Here is a 16,426-nt window from a genome sequence, read left to right on the forward strand (position 1 = left end):
TTAAAATAAAGAAAAGGCTCATTAGATCACTTAATCACTACCACTGGAAGCACTGTCTGTACTACACTGACATTGAAGTATTTTAGGAATCTTTAACATTTTACACTCCCTGCTTTGTTTTTTAAGATGGAAAATCCAGAAGAAAATTAATAGGAGGATTCTCTCTCCTTTTGTTGCTGAAGGAATTCCAAAATTCTGGATGCCTGAAAAAACTGTTGCTGGCATGAAAGTACTGTCAGCTACCAAGGCCTTCATATCACATTCTAGGTTTGAACAGTTAAAAAAGACTCTTGCCCAAGTTCTTTTGCACATCTTATCAGTCTACTTTCTACATATACAACTTGAGAGTATGTTGGCCACTGTAAAGTTGCAAGTGCTGAAAAATTCTTACATAAGAAACCATTTCTAGGCTAAAGTATCAAAACTGATAAATGTCAGTACTACTGAAATGACAAACTATGAGCCTTAGCAATGATGCCTCGACTATTTCCATCATATTAGTTTTCAGAACTCTACATCTTGATAAATGTATGTTGTTTTACACCCAATAACAAAATGTAGCAGTTTAATTCCACAGATCTTACCTGTACACTGTTCGCTACATTTTTATGCTCACAGCGGGCAAAAAGAGCAAAACTACAAGTAATTCACTACAGAACACATTTCATTTTTTTTGTGTGTGTAAAGGTGCTACATTTATTGCCCATGGGAGATACACAGAAGGTCTTAGCACAGGGACCACACCTTTGCACAAAAATTTCTAGCTGAAGAAGTTCTAATGTTAGATATAGAATAAATTCAATATGGTCGTGGCTGTGACACTCCTTTGGGAAAGTCTCACTTCAAGTATGCCAGCTAAGAATAGTGGCACAACAGGAAAATTTGCCTGCCTATCATTCAAACCCCCCCCCCCCCCCCCCCAAGCCTTTTCTGACAAAACCCTGTATTTTGTACTTCTCTGAAATCTCCAGATGAGAATACTACAGGGATTATGTATACATCACATTTAAGAATTTTGAAATTTTAGTTTTTTAAATGCCAGGGCTTCAATTTTAGGCCGACAGCACATCCTAGTGGGTACTCACACTATTCCATGGCTTTTGAAGTATGCTTCAGTCATAGCTGCATAAATACTCTTGTGGCATCCTTCAGTGCATGCACTTTTCTTCCTTCCCTAAATGGAATAACAAAGAATGAAGTTAGGACTTTGCAAGTGTGAGCCAATTAATAAAACTGAGATAATTCAAAAACACAGAAGACTTCAAAATTGGCTCTATATATCTTTTAAGCAAAAATGTGCTTCTGAATATGCATAGTTTTAACCAATTTAAGGCAATGAGCAGTAGTGTGGTTTGTTCTTTTGTTTTCATTTGGCAATAGGAAAAAACAACTTCAGTTTGATAGGGGCAGATGTACCTGGCAAATATGAGCTTAGTAATACGTGCATATTACTAAGTACCAGGCTAATCAATAAAATTATATATTTACTCATCAAAAATGCATCTATTACAGCATTTTAATGAGTGGCTTTGCCAGTCAAGCATGGAGTACAATCAGAGAGCTTTCTGTTGAACTAGACAAAAATCAAGAGAAAATGGAAAGCAAATGCTGTTTAACTCTGTCACATTTTATAACAGTCCCATTTAGAGATTTTTAACTGACTTCACATGGGAAGGGTTGTGAAGTAAGGGATACAGACATGGAAAATTTTCAAGATATTTTCTCCCAGGTGAGTTCACAATTTTTCATAGCTGCAAAACCTTTCAGCATATTTCTCACTCTCTAGTATTGTCATGTTTATAACATATATTTTCCATAGGAAAGATGAGGTGATGTGTATCTTTGAAAGAAGCCGGCCTGTGAATGCAGTGCTGTATCCTTAACAGGCTCCATACACTGAATTTTGGTGAAAGAAGGTTTGGGGGTATCTTAAGAACCCCATGATTGTGTAGTCTGGAGAAACAGAGGCTGGAGGCTGACCCCCTTAATCTTCAAAGCTTCTTGAAGAGGGGAAGTAGAAAGGGAGGTGCTGGTTTATTCTCCATGGTATCCACTGATAGGACAGCAGCGAATGGTTCAAAGCTGCATCAGGGCAGGTTTAGAAAGCATTTCTTTACCATGAGAGGAATGAAACACTGGAACGGGATTCCTGGTCAGCTGGTTGATGTCCCAGACCTGTCAGTGTTTCACAGGTGTGTGGACAAGGCCTTTAATAACATATTTTAACTTTTGGTCAGCACTAAAGTTCTCAAAGAGAAGATTGTTGTAGGTCCCTTCCACATGAAATAATTCTATTCTAGTCTAGTCCAAATTTGCCTGCTGAATATTTGCAATAATCAGCAGGCAGCACACTTCTGCAGCAGAACCTGATACCATGAAGGAAGGAAGGCAGTGACCCTCCTGTGCTTGTATTCACATATTTCTTTCCCCTTCTTGAATCAGTTTCAGTTGTTCCAGGGCAATTTTATAACCTGATAAATTTTTGATTGTTTGTTTATGGTTAAAGTGTTTAAAATCATTATATGAGAGAAATAAATTTTGTGCCACTATCATGTGGCTTGTCCAAAGGCTCAAAAATCAGAAGTCAGTTAAAAGGATCCCCATTTTTTAGTTCATGGTCTGCTGCTGCCTGACTCACATTCGATGTGTTACTGCCAGTGCTAATGTCTTAATTTGGCTGAGAGGAAAAGCTGCCCAGAAATAGTCCCTGTGCCCCACCTACAGGCGAATCCATCATTCCCTCCAACGCTGTGCAGGTCTCAAAAATTCTCTCCTGAGAAGGGGAGTGAAAAAAGGGAGAGGCTCCAGCACTCTCAGCTTTGTTAGCAAGCCCAGCTAGGTACATACACTGTGTTTTGAAGCTGTTTAAAGTTGCAAGGTGAGAGATAACAGAGGGGTTTTTTGTCAGTCCCCAAACATTTCCTGAATGAGCATTGACAGTGGCTGTTAGAGCAGGTACAGACTAAGAACAATACTGCCAACTTCTCTACCAGAAGTAGAGATTATTTTCTGGAATAATTTCCAATCAGAGTTCAGGAATCCTTGCTGTAAATAAAACAGTTAACATAGAAATTCCCAGTAAAAAGCTACTGAAGGACACATAGGCGTAGGGGGATACAATATGAAAGTGGTATAGAATCTAATCTTATCCCCTATAGAGTTGCAGCTGAACCAATTACTAAAAATTAGGAGCAGGCCACACCTGTAGCCAATAAGAGCAGTGTTATAAAAGAGTGGATTGGTGGGATCTGGAGTCAGATGGCTGCTGCAAGGACCAGGGACAGTCAGTGCTTAGAGGAGCTGCCTGTGAGGAACATCGAGGAGGTACCAAACTCTGGAGATATGGAATCCTTGCACTATAATGATAATAGAACTCTTGATATATCAAGACAACAAATAGGTAGAGGAGAAAAGGAGCTCTTCAAGTAATACTATTTGCTATAAATAAATGTATCTTTATGCTTAATGAAAACATTTTTATTTGGAAGGGACCTCTGGTCATGGTCCACATGACAGTTTTCTTTTTTCACAGATGGTGGGGTATGGGAGGGATTTGTTTCTGTAATCTTTGTCAGAGCTGAAAAATTTTATTGCAGAGGTGCTGAGCAGCAACTTTCTCCACCATATTTTGTCCCATACTATATGGCAGCAATCTTATTCCCATGAATGCCATAATTCAAATGGTTGAGATTTGAAGGGACCTATAGAGGTAACTAAAAATTCCCAGCTAATTACCATACACAAATTTGAGTGACCAAGAAAACAAAGAAGCTGCATTTGAAGTTACTACCCAAACTGCTGCTTGCAGATTCTTCTAGATCCAAAACTCGGTCACTCACTTCCATGATCGCCCCCAAAAGAAACAAGGAAGTAATCAGAATATGGTGGCAGCATTTCCCTAACAAAGATCAATTTCTTATAACTGGTGACAGCCCTCTGATGGAGAAATAATGATGGAAAGGAAAGAAGAAATTGAGTTTTTAAATGTTATTAAGTTTTAATAAAATGAAATAAAAACGCTCTGGAAATGTTGGTGGTGTGAGTAAGCACCAGGGAGGAGAATAGACTGATCAGATGCTTGCTGTTGGATGTGACATCAAAGAGCTGACAGTGAGATCACCATAATTGAGGGGAAATCTGTTTTTTTCACTGTATGAGAATTAATCCTTACTGACCATCTCACAGGGAAATGATGATCAGGCAAGAGGGACAGCCTGGTTATAACCACACATCTGCACTTCCATAACACAAAACAAGAACAAAAAGTGATTAAACTTATGAAACAAATGGCAAACAAATAAAAACATAATTAATGAACAATAAATACCACATAGTTTTCCAACCAGGACTATAAAATAGTCTATTTTCTTTGTCATTTTAATTTAGTAACATTTTTATAGGGTTCCATAATCCCAGTTTATTATATTTTGACATAATTCGCCTTTAAATAAACTTGGAATTCATGAGAGCAGAATGTACATAATGATTACAATAATTCGTATCAGTCTTTCCAGTAGCAGGGAATGCTGCTAATACAGCTGTTATCTGCAAATTCTGGGGAGTAGCTTTGTTACTTTTTCTCTAATGTCAGAAGTCCTAATAGTTAGCGAACTCTGTCCATTTGGTTTTTACCAATGTTTCACAAGTAGCTTCTCGCTGAAAGCCAGGACGAGTATGTGTGTTCTGGAGATGGAATCAGTGCCGCCCGGTGCTGCTTCCGGGCAGCCCAGACCCTGCTTGGGAAACCGCCCCCTTCTCTTACATGTCAATTACAACTTCTCCACAGGAATAAGCTGTTCCTCTTCCTTCATGGCGGTTCTTCCAGCACGTTTTAGTGAAACCACAAAGTAAGATCGGCATTTGCCTCCTGCAGAATTGGGAGCTGCAGTTCCTCGGCCATTACGCAGCGTTATCACCTGCGGCCCAACTCAGCTCCTCGCCTCAGGGCCTGTGTTTGCCGCTGACCGCTGCGGGCTCGGCTGGCCAGCCAGCAGCTTTTACACGGCACTTCCGAACAAACGTTCAACAAGCAGTTGCAGTTTAACACCTATTCTGTATTATTTTGCAATCACTGCAATTCTGCATTACTGGTGCGCCCGCAGGAGCTTTCACTCCTCGGCTATGTCGCAAGCCACTGCTGGCACAGCGAGGTGCAGGTCTGCAGGGCACCGCGCACCCCGGGCGGCTCCAGGGAGGCACCGCTCAGGCCCGGGCAGGGCAGCTGCAGCAGCAGCTCCGGGCTATCCGGCACCGCGGCCATTCCCTGACGCGCATTCCCTGATATTCATTCCTTCCCTCAGCTCCAGCCGCTGCGGAGCGCGGCACAGCCCACTGCCGCCGAGCGGGGAGGGACGGGTGGAACACACCAACCCTCCCAAAGCTGGGGGGGGCATGTCTGCGCGCTTCCCCCTGGCGGTCCCGGGTGGGCGGGGCAGCGGTGATGGGCAGGGCGCACAGCCAATCAGAGAGGCCAGCGGGAGGGGCGGGGCAGCCGGAAGCGGCGCCGAGCGGAAGCGCCGCGGGGGCTGGGCTGGGCGCGCCGGGGCGGGACCGGGCCGGGCCGGGATAGGGAGCGCCGCCGGGATACCGAGGGCAGCCGGGAAACGGAGCCGAGGCGGCGGCCCCGCCGGTGATGCGCACTCCGCAGGGGCTGCCGGCCCGCTGAGGTCGGTGCGAGGAGCGGCGGCGGCGCGGCCATGCCGTGCACCTGCGGGAACTGGCGGCGATGGATCCGGCCGCTCGTGGTGCTGCTCTACATCGTGGGGCTGCTGGTGGTGGTGCCGCTCTGCGTGTGGGAGCTGCAGAAGCTGGAGGTGAGTGGCGCGGCCGGGCTGTGGGCAGCGGGCTCGGCCCCGGGCAGGGAGCGGCGGGGAAATAAATGTGCCACCTCATGGGAAAGTGTGAAAGTATGGAAATCACAGGTGCCAGGGGGATGGATCCGTGCTCTGCTCCCTGGTGCCCAGCTATAGGACAAGAGGCAACAGCAGAAACTGATGCCCAGGAAGTTCCACCTGCGTACGAGGAAGAACTTCTGTACTGTGCAGTGACCGCACACTGGAATAGATTGCCCAGAGAGGCCGTGGAGTCTCCCCTGCTGGAGATATTCAAGAACCATCTGGACACAATCCAGTGCCATGTGCTCTGGGGTGACCCTGCTTGGGCAGGGAGGTTGGACCAGATGACCCACTGTGGTTCCCTCCAACCTGACCCATTCCCTGAAAGGACAGGCTGGAGAAGTGCGGTGGTGCTGCTGGACTCATTTGTCCTGCTGCTAAAGCCCTAGTGAACTGCAAAGGAGCCGAGCATAGTTTTTTTCCCCTTCTGTTTCCGTAGTAGTTGATGTTTGAGCAGTTGGTACAATTCTGAAGAAATTCAAGTCAGCCAAGAGTCTCAGAGTGACAAGAACAGGTCAGGTTGGAGGGGACCACAGTGCATCACCTGGTCCAACCTCCCTGCTCAAACAGGGTCGTCCCAGAGCACAGGATGGCACAGGATTGTGTCCAGACTGTCATACCCCCTCTGGCAGGGGAGACTCCCCACCCTGGGCATCAGTTCCTGCTGTTGCCTCTTATCCTGTTGCTGGGCACCACCAAGAAGAGTCTGGCTCGCTCCATAAGTTCATCCCAGAACTTAGATTTTGAAACTTAGTACTAATGCTGGCATTCATAAAGGTATTTCTGTCTGTTTTGGGAGAATTTAATAGAGCATCTCTATGGATAGAGACGCTCCTCTGTCATGCTGGTGGTGCTGTTAACTGGTGTGTGAATGACACACATATGATCACATTGCTTCTCTAACAAGAAGTAAAATTTTAACCTTAAAATATATGTATTGTTCATTGTGATACAGGTCTGTGGCCCTGGAGGTAAGCTTTTTCAGGGTATCATTTTCAGGACATAATGACAGTAAGATCTGTCTTGAATGTGTTTACAATTTTCTGGTTTAAATTCCTGTTCTGATGCATAATGCCTGCTCAGCATAATAGGTGTTTATATCCAAGTTTCTACCATTGAGTCTGATACTTGTAGAGAAACTGATCAGAAGTAAAACTAGAAAACAACAGGAGACATGGGATGTTGATGTAACGTAGGGGATCAGAGAAACGATTCTCATCAAAGGAAACTGAGAAGAGTCTCCTAAGTTTCTCAGATTTTGGTACTTAGGATTATTAGTTGTTTTTCAGAGAGCTTTGATTTAAAATTTCAACCCTGTGTTTTAGTAGACATTGTGGTTTTATGTGTCTGCATCCATATCTGTTTCAATTTGTTAAATGAAGACTAATTGATTACTATTTGAAACTTGATTTTAAAGCTAAAAAGACTTTAAATCCACAGGTTTTCAGAAACTTTATAATGCAGCACTGAATGGAGACAAGTTCCATACATAAAACAAGGACCCAGTAGGTTTCAGTAATTAAGTACTGGGCATTACTCTGCTTTTGTGAAATGTTTTGTGTACTTGTAATAACTTGACGGTATTAAGACTGAAACTTTGATCTTGCAAGGTTGGAATTCATACCAAGGCATGGTTTATCGCTGGGATATTTCTGCTAATGACTATTCCAATATCTCTCTGGGGGATACTGCAACACTTAGTCCATTATACTCAACCTGAGTTACAGAAACCAATAATAAGGTAATATTTCACGTTTTACATATGCTACAAATATTGGATATAATTCAGAATAAAAATACCTTTAGTAATGTAAAATATTCTTTTTTTGTTGTGACAGGATTCTGTGGATGGTGCCGATTTACAGTTTAGACAGTGTAAGTGTTCTCTTGCTGTTACCAGCTCAATCAAATTCTGTTTGTTGTGGGAGGGAGGGAAAACAGTGTCAGGCAGAAACTGTGCTGCATGGAGGGGTAGTCCTAGAAACTTCTGGGCATTCCTGTTTATGGAGTATGTCAGAAGCATAGCTCTAGTCATGCCACATTCTTCTTTTGGAGATTTGGGGTTGCTTTTGATAACCTTTCTTAACCCTGTCCTTGAGTATCCTTTATGATGGATGTGGAAGGGGGTGTGACAGGACTCTTATTTTGGGCCTTCCATCTTAATAGCAGAAGTGGGAACAGGACTGATCCAAGAGCTGCCTCAAAATTCAGTGCTGTACCTTCCTTACCCAAGTTAGATTTACTACTAGAATTCTTTCCTGAGTTATGCTGAGTGCTAAAATGATTCCTTTTTGGTTCAGAGGACAAAGGATTCCATCCTTTGTGCAGCACAACAGCGTTGTGATAGTCAGAAACTGAGAGCTCTGGCAGCTGATCCATAACCACAGTTTCACTGAAAATAAAAAGTCGGGTTTTGGTTTGAAACTCAGCTGTGTGTGTGTTATTTTTTAGCTGTAGCATTGCCCTCCCCTTAGCCCTGTTTGGTCAGTGCCTGCTGGCTCCAGAGCTTGCTGAAGCAGTGTTGGCGTTGGGATCCCTTTTGTCTTTCTCGCACATAACCTTTTGTGTACCTCTCTTCTTGCAGTGGATAGCTTTGAAATACCCCAAGATTGCAATATATGTGGATACATGTCGAGAATGCTATGAAGCTTATGTCATCTATAACTTTATGGTTTTTCTTTCAAATTACTTAACCAACCGGTACCCAAACCTGGTGTTAATAATAGAGGCGAAAGATCAGCAGAGACATCTGCCCCCTCTCTGTTGCTGTCCCTCGTGGGCTATGGGAGAGTGAGTATATCATGACATCTTCAAGCTCTGGCCTGTGTAGGCAGTTCCAAACATTTTGTTTTCATATTTAGCAGCATAACAATTGCTGCTTGATGGAGGGAGTTTATGGCTTGTATGTGTTTGGTCAGCTGTGAACCTCTGCTGAAAGCAGCTGTGGACGAGTGACAGTCTAGCTATAAAACATCCTGTGAATTGGACTTAGTTACTAACGTGCATGGATTGACTCAGGGTGTGCTGAAGGAAGCTTTCTTGTTTTTAAAAATATTAAAAAACCTCTCCTGGAATCTGCTTCTTTTGCTGTTTGCCAAAAACCCCATGTGAAATTGGGAGTAGACTGGGTAGCCTGTTGTTTTTACTTCAGGTGAAGGGTAAAAGGCCTTATGCATCTATATGTCTATTTCTGAATGCTTAAACTGATAAAATATCTCTCTCTCTCAGGAGATTTTGATTTTGATAAAGCTGTTTGGGGTGAGGGGAAGGGAAGGTGGGCTTCAGTGGTCACAGCTTCTTTATACAGTTTGCCATACTGGGCAAAGAGCTTTGGTTCTCTTAAGGGTTTAGGGCAATTATTATGATTTTTAAATCTCTTATATTTAGACTCAAAGTTTTTCTTACATCTTCAAACACAGCAAAAATTGCATTCTCTTTGTTTAGCCCAGCCAGAAGCTTTTCATGGCTAAAATAAGTGAATCATTGAATATTTGCTGTAACATGTCTGTAAAAATCCAGCTCTTTTGTGTATTTTGTGTATACACACCGTATGATGCAACATCTTAAGTCCTGGATGTAGAAGTTGAAATTACCATCAAATTAAAATTTAACTTAGTAAATCTACTGAGAATAGGACTCATCCATAAGAGAATTGTATTTAAATCCCTTTACAATGAATTTTTTGTTTCTCTTTCAGAGTTTTATTATTTAGATGTAAACTGGGTGTTTTGCAGTACACTGTTGTCAGACCATTTACTACCATCATTGCTTTGTAAGTACACTGATAAATAATTAATATTGGTCTTCAGGATATGATTTTGAGTTACACTGGAAAGAATTGTCATGCCCTTTGTATTGGATCAAGGCAGTTTGAAAGCAGACTCGTGTTGCATGCTAAATGGGTCCCAACAATTTGAATCAACTTATGATTTCTTTATGGCTTTTCTATAGCAAATGACTGTTTGCAGAATTGAAGTCATAAATACTTTATGCCAGCTTCTGTAATCAGTGGGATAAAATCTAAAGTACTGTTGGGGTGGGAAAAACATTTTTATTGTCTCTTAATTTTTAGATTGTTTTTTCCTCCCCCCTTTTTTTCATTGACTTCATCAACTGAGAATTTTTAAAGGCAGATTTCTTGTAACTTCTAAAATTTTTTTAACTTCACATGTGACAAGCTTGACTGTGTGCCTTCATATCATGCAGCCTTTGTTTGGAAAGGAACAGTAGACAGTCAGGCATGATGATACTGAAAGCTTAATTTCATGAGCTTTGCATTGATGGTCATCACTGTTAATTCTGTGAGACTGTGAAAAAAGTTGCTACTCACAATGAATATCCATATAAATATTTCTATTTTTTATATTTATATATATACACATGCTGTTGGAAACTGATTCTTGTGCAGGCCGCCAGTGCCCATATTTGAGCACCAGAAGAGGTTTTGAATTCTAAGGGTTGACTGATAGAGTGAAGATGTAGCACTTGAGGGAAGTGATCTGTTACTCCATAGTGATTAATTCTAAAAATTCTTCCAGAATTTGTGAACTAGTGGGAGTGTATGATGAAGGAAACTTCAGCTTCAACAATGCATGGACTTACCTAGTTATACTCAACAACATGTCACAACTAGTGAGTATCAGGAGTACATTTTCTGCTCTTGGAATTCATCAGTATTATGTGAATCTTCTAGGTGAACTGTTGGCAGTGATTGTGTAAATGTCTGGTAATTCATACAGGTAGAATATTTTCTATTTTAAGTCAAAAGATGCTGTCTGTTAAATATAATGTATGAAAAAACTGGAATACCAGATAATCTAAAACTTTGTTATTTTTACAGTGAACTCTATTAAGTAAGCACTTTTCTACCCCAAATTATTTGATGGGTGAGGTGGTCTGGCCCAGGCATTAGAGCTGCAGACCTGCCCCTCTCTGGTAAGAGGTGACTCCACTTGCCCTCACAGCTTCCTCCCAGCACTCATACAAAGAATCAATATGCTAAAAATTCTGTGTTAAAAATGGTGATAACATTCACAGGAAAAAAAATGAAAATGGTGTGTGCAGTGCTGAGAGTCTGGCCTACCCAACACCTTTTTTTGTTGGGTCAGCTGTCAGATAATGTCAGGGTAAGATGTCAGCCCCTAAAATTGAGAGTTTCCTTTTGGAGTTCATGGATTGCTTTTACTTCTCCTGGCAACAGCAGCAGGAGTCAGAATAGTGTAACAACTGGGATCTTTTGGAAATTCTGTCCTCCTCTTGCTGCCACCCCTGTGTTTGATGGGTCACTGTCACAGAAGGAGCTGTAATTGCTTTCTGCTGTGACAGCAGTCCCAACAGCAGCACCAGCTTCTGTGTCCTGGTTGAAATGATGGGAATTTCAGGAATAAAAAGGAAAGAAAGTGCTTTAAAACAGAAAGTCTTTAAAAAAACCCAAACATATAGCATTTTAAGGTTGTCTCATGCTATGATACATATTTTAACTATAGAGATGGTGTAACACAAGCCCCTCACAAAATAAATGTGGGTTTGAAAGCTTTCATTCATTTTCTTTTCCTTGTCAGTTTGCCATGTATTGTCTGGTGCTGTTTTACAAAGTACTGCGTGAGGAATTGAACCCTATCCAGCCTGTTGGCAAGTTCCTTTGTGTGAAGATGGTAGTTTTTGTTTCTTTCTGGTAAGTGGATTTTTTTCTTGTTACTTCTTGCTCTCAGGGCAGATTGTAGAAGAGCTAAAAAGGCTGGATTTGTTACTGAAGTTAGGGGGCTTAGAATGTCTACCCATAACCTTAGTGAGCTGCAGTGAGGGGAAGAGGGTGCTGCTGTGTTGGAGAGAGCAGTCTTGTTCACTTAAGATTATTTTTTAGACTTGCTCTTTTGTAAGGTGATTCTCAAGAACATAACTTATTTTAGACTCTTTACTTGCAGTTATTTCAAAACTATTTTTTTCCTTTTAAAAGTAAAAAAATTACTTGTTCAAAATAAGTTCCTGTAAGTTAAATAAAAATTGCTACTTGAGCATTGCTCACACTGAGCTGCTAATGAGGGAGTGTGTTTGACTATCAGAGCATTACTCTCTGAGCTACAGCAACATCCTAGAAGAGAAGGAACCTGTTCTAATGACTAACTGGAGCAACAAACTCCTTTAGTTTTCTGTTCTGTTGGTCTTTAGGGTCAGGGATGAATGACATCTCTTGTTAAGTTTGTTTCCTCCTCTTAAAATCCAAGTACATAAACAGAAAAGATTTTAAAAATTCTTCCTATGTATATGTATCACCAGATTTACTTGCAGATTTTTGGCACTACTGTTACAATTCTAATACAAATACTTCTTATAATAAATTCCCTTGATAGGCAGGCTGTGCTCATTGCATTGCTGGTGAAGGTTGGTGTTATTTCTGAGAAACACACCTGGGATTGGCAAAGTGTGGAAGCTGTGGCTACAGGCTTACAGGTAGGAGCAGATGGTTATTTCTGGGCAGAAATGGTTATATGTAAGATGACATAGCTGATCTCAAGGAAATACTTGGAAATACTCAAGGAAATAACACAGGCTTGATTAGTAATGATTTATTCTAAGCTGGGCTAAGTTTCAGCCAATGAGCCCATGTGAGTTTTATGCTTAACACTTCTATATCCATGGCAGAAGGAATGTGCCCCAGTGAAATATGTCTGGATATCCTTGCATTTCTTCTTGCAGGTATTCATTGTAGAGCTGCTGCTTGTTAAATTATCTGTTTAAGTGAAGTCCTGTATGTATGGCTCTCTGAAAGCTGCCAGGAGTATCCTGGTGGAAAAGTAGCTGGTGTCAGTATCCCAGGGCAATTGCAGCCTTTCAGTTGTAGAAGAAACCCAGAACTATTTTTCTCCAGTTATGAATTATTAAATCAGTATCTCTGTCATTGCAGGATTTTATCATTTGTGTGGAGATGTTTCTGGCTGCTATTGCACATCACTACAGTTTTTCCTATAAACCTTATGTTCAAGAGGCTGAAGAAGGCTCATGCTTTGACTCATTCCTTGCAATGTGGGATATTTCTGACCTAAGGGCAGATATCTCCGAACAGGTTCGAAATGTGGGTAAGTAACAGGATTTGTACAGTCTACCAACAGCATCTGTATTTCCAGCTTCATGTCACACTATTGCCCACCTTTATAGCAGCCTGAGAACATTCTGTTACCAAATCAGTGGCAGCTGCATGCCTAGAGGATTTCATGGTTTATCTGGCACTTTTTTCTTTCCAGAATTCCTGACTGATTTAGAGTCTAGTTTTTAATTTTTCTTTTAAAAAGAAAAGGTTAGGTAAGTTGTTTTTCTCTTAAATGGAAAGACATACTTTTCTTTATTAAAACTAACAATGCCCATGTAAAACTAATACAAAACAAAGACTTAGCTTCTAATTTAACATGACTGTTTTAGAGTTGATGTGTTCAAAGGCTAGTGTTGGAAGGATTAAAAAATCTTTTAATTTCACATAATTCTAGGGAGGACAGTTTTGGGCCAGCCAAGGAAAATGTTTTTTGCTGAGGATCATGAACAAAATGAGCATACAAGTTTACTGTCTTCATCTACTCAAGACCCAATTTCTGATGCTTCTTCAATGCCATCTTCACCCATGGGTCACTATCAGGGGTTTGGACACACTGTGACCCCTCTCACAACACCGACGACAGCCCCTGCAGTGGATGGGATTTTTAACCCTTCTGCCAGTCAGGATGCTGAGGAATCCCCTGAACTAGAGAATAACTTGGCAGAGAAAGCTCTGGAAAAAAGTTAAACTTGCCTTTTCTTTGAATGTGTCAAGGAGTCATTACATACTTGCCACACGTGTCCTGTTAACATGTACTGTTAAGGATGGAAGTTGGAAAGCTTGGGAAAGCTGCTGCATGGACAGGAAGAGGATATGGCATGGCTATAACTGACATCTGAATCCAGAATCTATGATGGATGTGAGCATCTGTGAGTACCCCATGGATATGAAACACGCACACTGTAAAGGTTTCTGCATAAATTTAAGCATCATCTCCTTAAACTGCTAAATGCTTCCACATCATATCAAAGTTACACTGAATTTCATTAGTGCAAAAAAAACATTTAAAAAAAATCCTCTGCTCATATAAAAATGAAGTGCAAGTACTACTAGCAATGGGAAAGCCTAATTTCAAGAATGTCTTTTAAGGAGAGCAGTAGCAAAAACTGTTTGTGTTAACTTTGCTTGTCTTAATGATGGTTAACTTCCATAGCCAGTGCTGAAAATGGAATGTGAATGGGTGAAATGATAGCTTCTGTACAGATGTCACCTTCTTCCCATTCCTACATAGCTAAATCAAGTCCCTTATGAAGATAGTTACTACCAAGCATTAGTAAAGAATCTCTACAAAGAAAACATTCCCTGCAGGCCTTGCTATCATGCCCAGATCATGTGGTTGGTGTATCTGTTGTCTTTGAGGCTCATAGTTTGTCTTTTATATCCAGAAGAGACAGCCAGGATGGTAGGTTTTGGATTAATACTTTACCTTGACTATTCTTTTCCCTAGCCTTCTAAAATAAGAATCATGGTTACTTACCTTAAAATACATGGAGGGGGAATGAAGGATATTGAAAAGGAAGTAGAAAACAAAACTGATTTCTTTATTTTGGGCTGCAGTAAGTTCTTTAACACTTAAGTTTTTTTAAGCTGTTAAAGCAGGATATCTTGTGTCTTTAGTAATTTGTGTTCTTAAATTTGTGTCTGTGTGTGATTGTATTATGCTTCTAGTATAGCCTGGACTCAAATGTAATAGCTAATTTTTCCCCAGAGAAGACCTTTGCTGAGGTAAAACTATGTAGTAATCTAATACTGGAGTTATTAGGGCTAGATTTCAGCCCAAGAAGCAGTACACTTGTATCAAAATGTTACTTTGCAAAAACTGACAATATCAGTTTTTTGTTTTTAGCCCATTATCAGATTTTTACTATTATTGCATGTTTGCAATCTGACAAAACCAACCAAACCAGTAGAGCACTACTTTTTAAATGACAAGATCTTAAGTTTCTTTTTCAGCATTGTTAGCATTTCCAGGATAAATGTTTAACTTCTGGCTGTCAGTAAATTCATCTTAAGTGCTTTCTTTGCAGTACTAGTGTGATGTAAATATTGCGCCTTACTCACTAGGCTGCATATTTTATAGCTGAGTATGTACTTGCTGTATCTGAAGTTAGTGAGAAAGTGAAAATCATGATTTTCCATTTGCCAACTCATTGCCTTTGTTGTAAATAAGCAATTAAAGATTTTATTTAAACGGTTCATCTTCTATCAATTTGATTTACTATTACAGTGATTTAAGAGTGTGAATGGTACATGACTACAACCATCCTCATAGAAGAAGAGGATCCTAAGTAGAACTGCTGCAAGAGTTTGTGCTTTCAGTATTTCATGGCTTGTACTGTAAAGGGAATTCTTGTTTGGGTTTATAAAAAATCAGAATCTTCTAATCTGTGCTTGATCCCAGGTATCACTTATGCATGTACCAGCTTTGCTCTAACGGGAAACCACTTGTACAGGTTCACAGTGCATTGGGACCTCAGTGCCCACTGCAGGCACTACCAGAAATAACCTCATTTCCTGCATCTGTACAGGTAAAAAGGGGCAGGAGTAATATCTGAGGGAGCAGGGCTGCTGCAAGCAGAGTAGCTACTCTGCTCTAGCTCTTCAAAAACCTCACTCTGAAGACATTTTTTTTTAATACTTGAAGTTACGTCTGTTTGGTGTAAAACAGGTTCAGAGAGGACTTTGATAGGAAAACAGATTATTTAAGTGTCTTGGTTAATTCTTTCAGGGTATTTATTGAAAGCTACTAAGTTATTATTATTCAGTTATTCTATTTGCACAATATAATATTCCTGCTTGTTTGTTTCTTTCTGGGAGAAAAGTTATTTTTTTAATTGCAGCAGCTTATAGGATTGTACCTTTCCATAAAAACTGCCAGTGAATTTAAAAAATAAATACAAATCTTGCAATGATACCTACCCTGTCTTTTGAAAACCACTACCACAGTATTCCACAGCAAAACCTATCACAATTACATAAAAAGTTAATTTGCAAATAGTTCATTTTCCTCTTAACTGTATTTATTCCTCTGTTGTTTTATGCCAAATCTCCTCCCGAGTTTTTTGATCACAAGTCTTGAGGATTGCTCTTGCCTTACTCAAGGAGACTACAATGTCTTTCATTTGTCTTGTAGCAATTTTCCTTTAATCTTAATTACTAAATTCTTAATAAATACACCTAACCTACTCTGTAAGGTTTTTGTTTTTATCAGAGATCTTCTTGCACAAGAAATGTAAACACTTTTCTATACAACTGCACTCTGGTGAAATCACCATTACCAGGTTTAGTTGTGTCAGACTAACTTAAAATTTTATGGATCATGGTTTTGGGTTTAAGAAACACTGGTTTTTATGTAGTATCAAAAGCCTCTGTCCTACTCTAACTCACTTGCATTTCATTACACATTGTCCCCCTTGGATGAAGGATGGTATCCAGTTACTTTATC

General features: G+C 40.5%; 1 protein-coding gene across 1 annotated transcript; it reads left to right on the forward strand.

Annotated features, from left to right (window-relative positions):
* The first annotated feature begins 5,559 nt into the window (after nt 1–5,559).
* Nucleotides 5,560–15,359, forward strand: TMEM184C (transmembrane protein 184C). Its single transcript, XM_054295819.1, has 10 exons — nt 5,560–5,813; nt 7,505–7,635; nt 7,733–7,769; nt 8,479–8,684; nt 9,592–9,666; nt 10,433–10,526; nt 11,456–11,568; nt 12,245–12,344; nt 12,799–12,970; nt 13,376–15,359. The coding sequence occupies exons 1-10, from the start codon at nt 5,697–5,699 to the stop codon at nt 13,666–13,668; spliced, it is 1,338 nt and encodes a 445-aa protein (XP_054151794.1). The 5' UTR covers nt 5,560–5,696; the 3' UTR covers nt 13,669–15,359.
* The last annotated feature ends 1,067 nt before the right edge of the window (nt 15,360–16,426 follow it).

Source organism: Melozone crissalis, unplaced genomic scaffold (assembly GCF_028551555.1).
Source record: "Melozone crissalis strain CALT ecotype California unplaced genomic scaffold, PUWL_Pcris_2 ptg000006l_1, whole genome shotgun sequence".
NCBI lineage: Eukaryota > Metazoa > Chordata > Aves > Passeriformes > Passerellidae > Melozone > Melozone crissalis.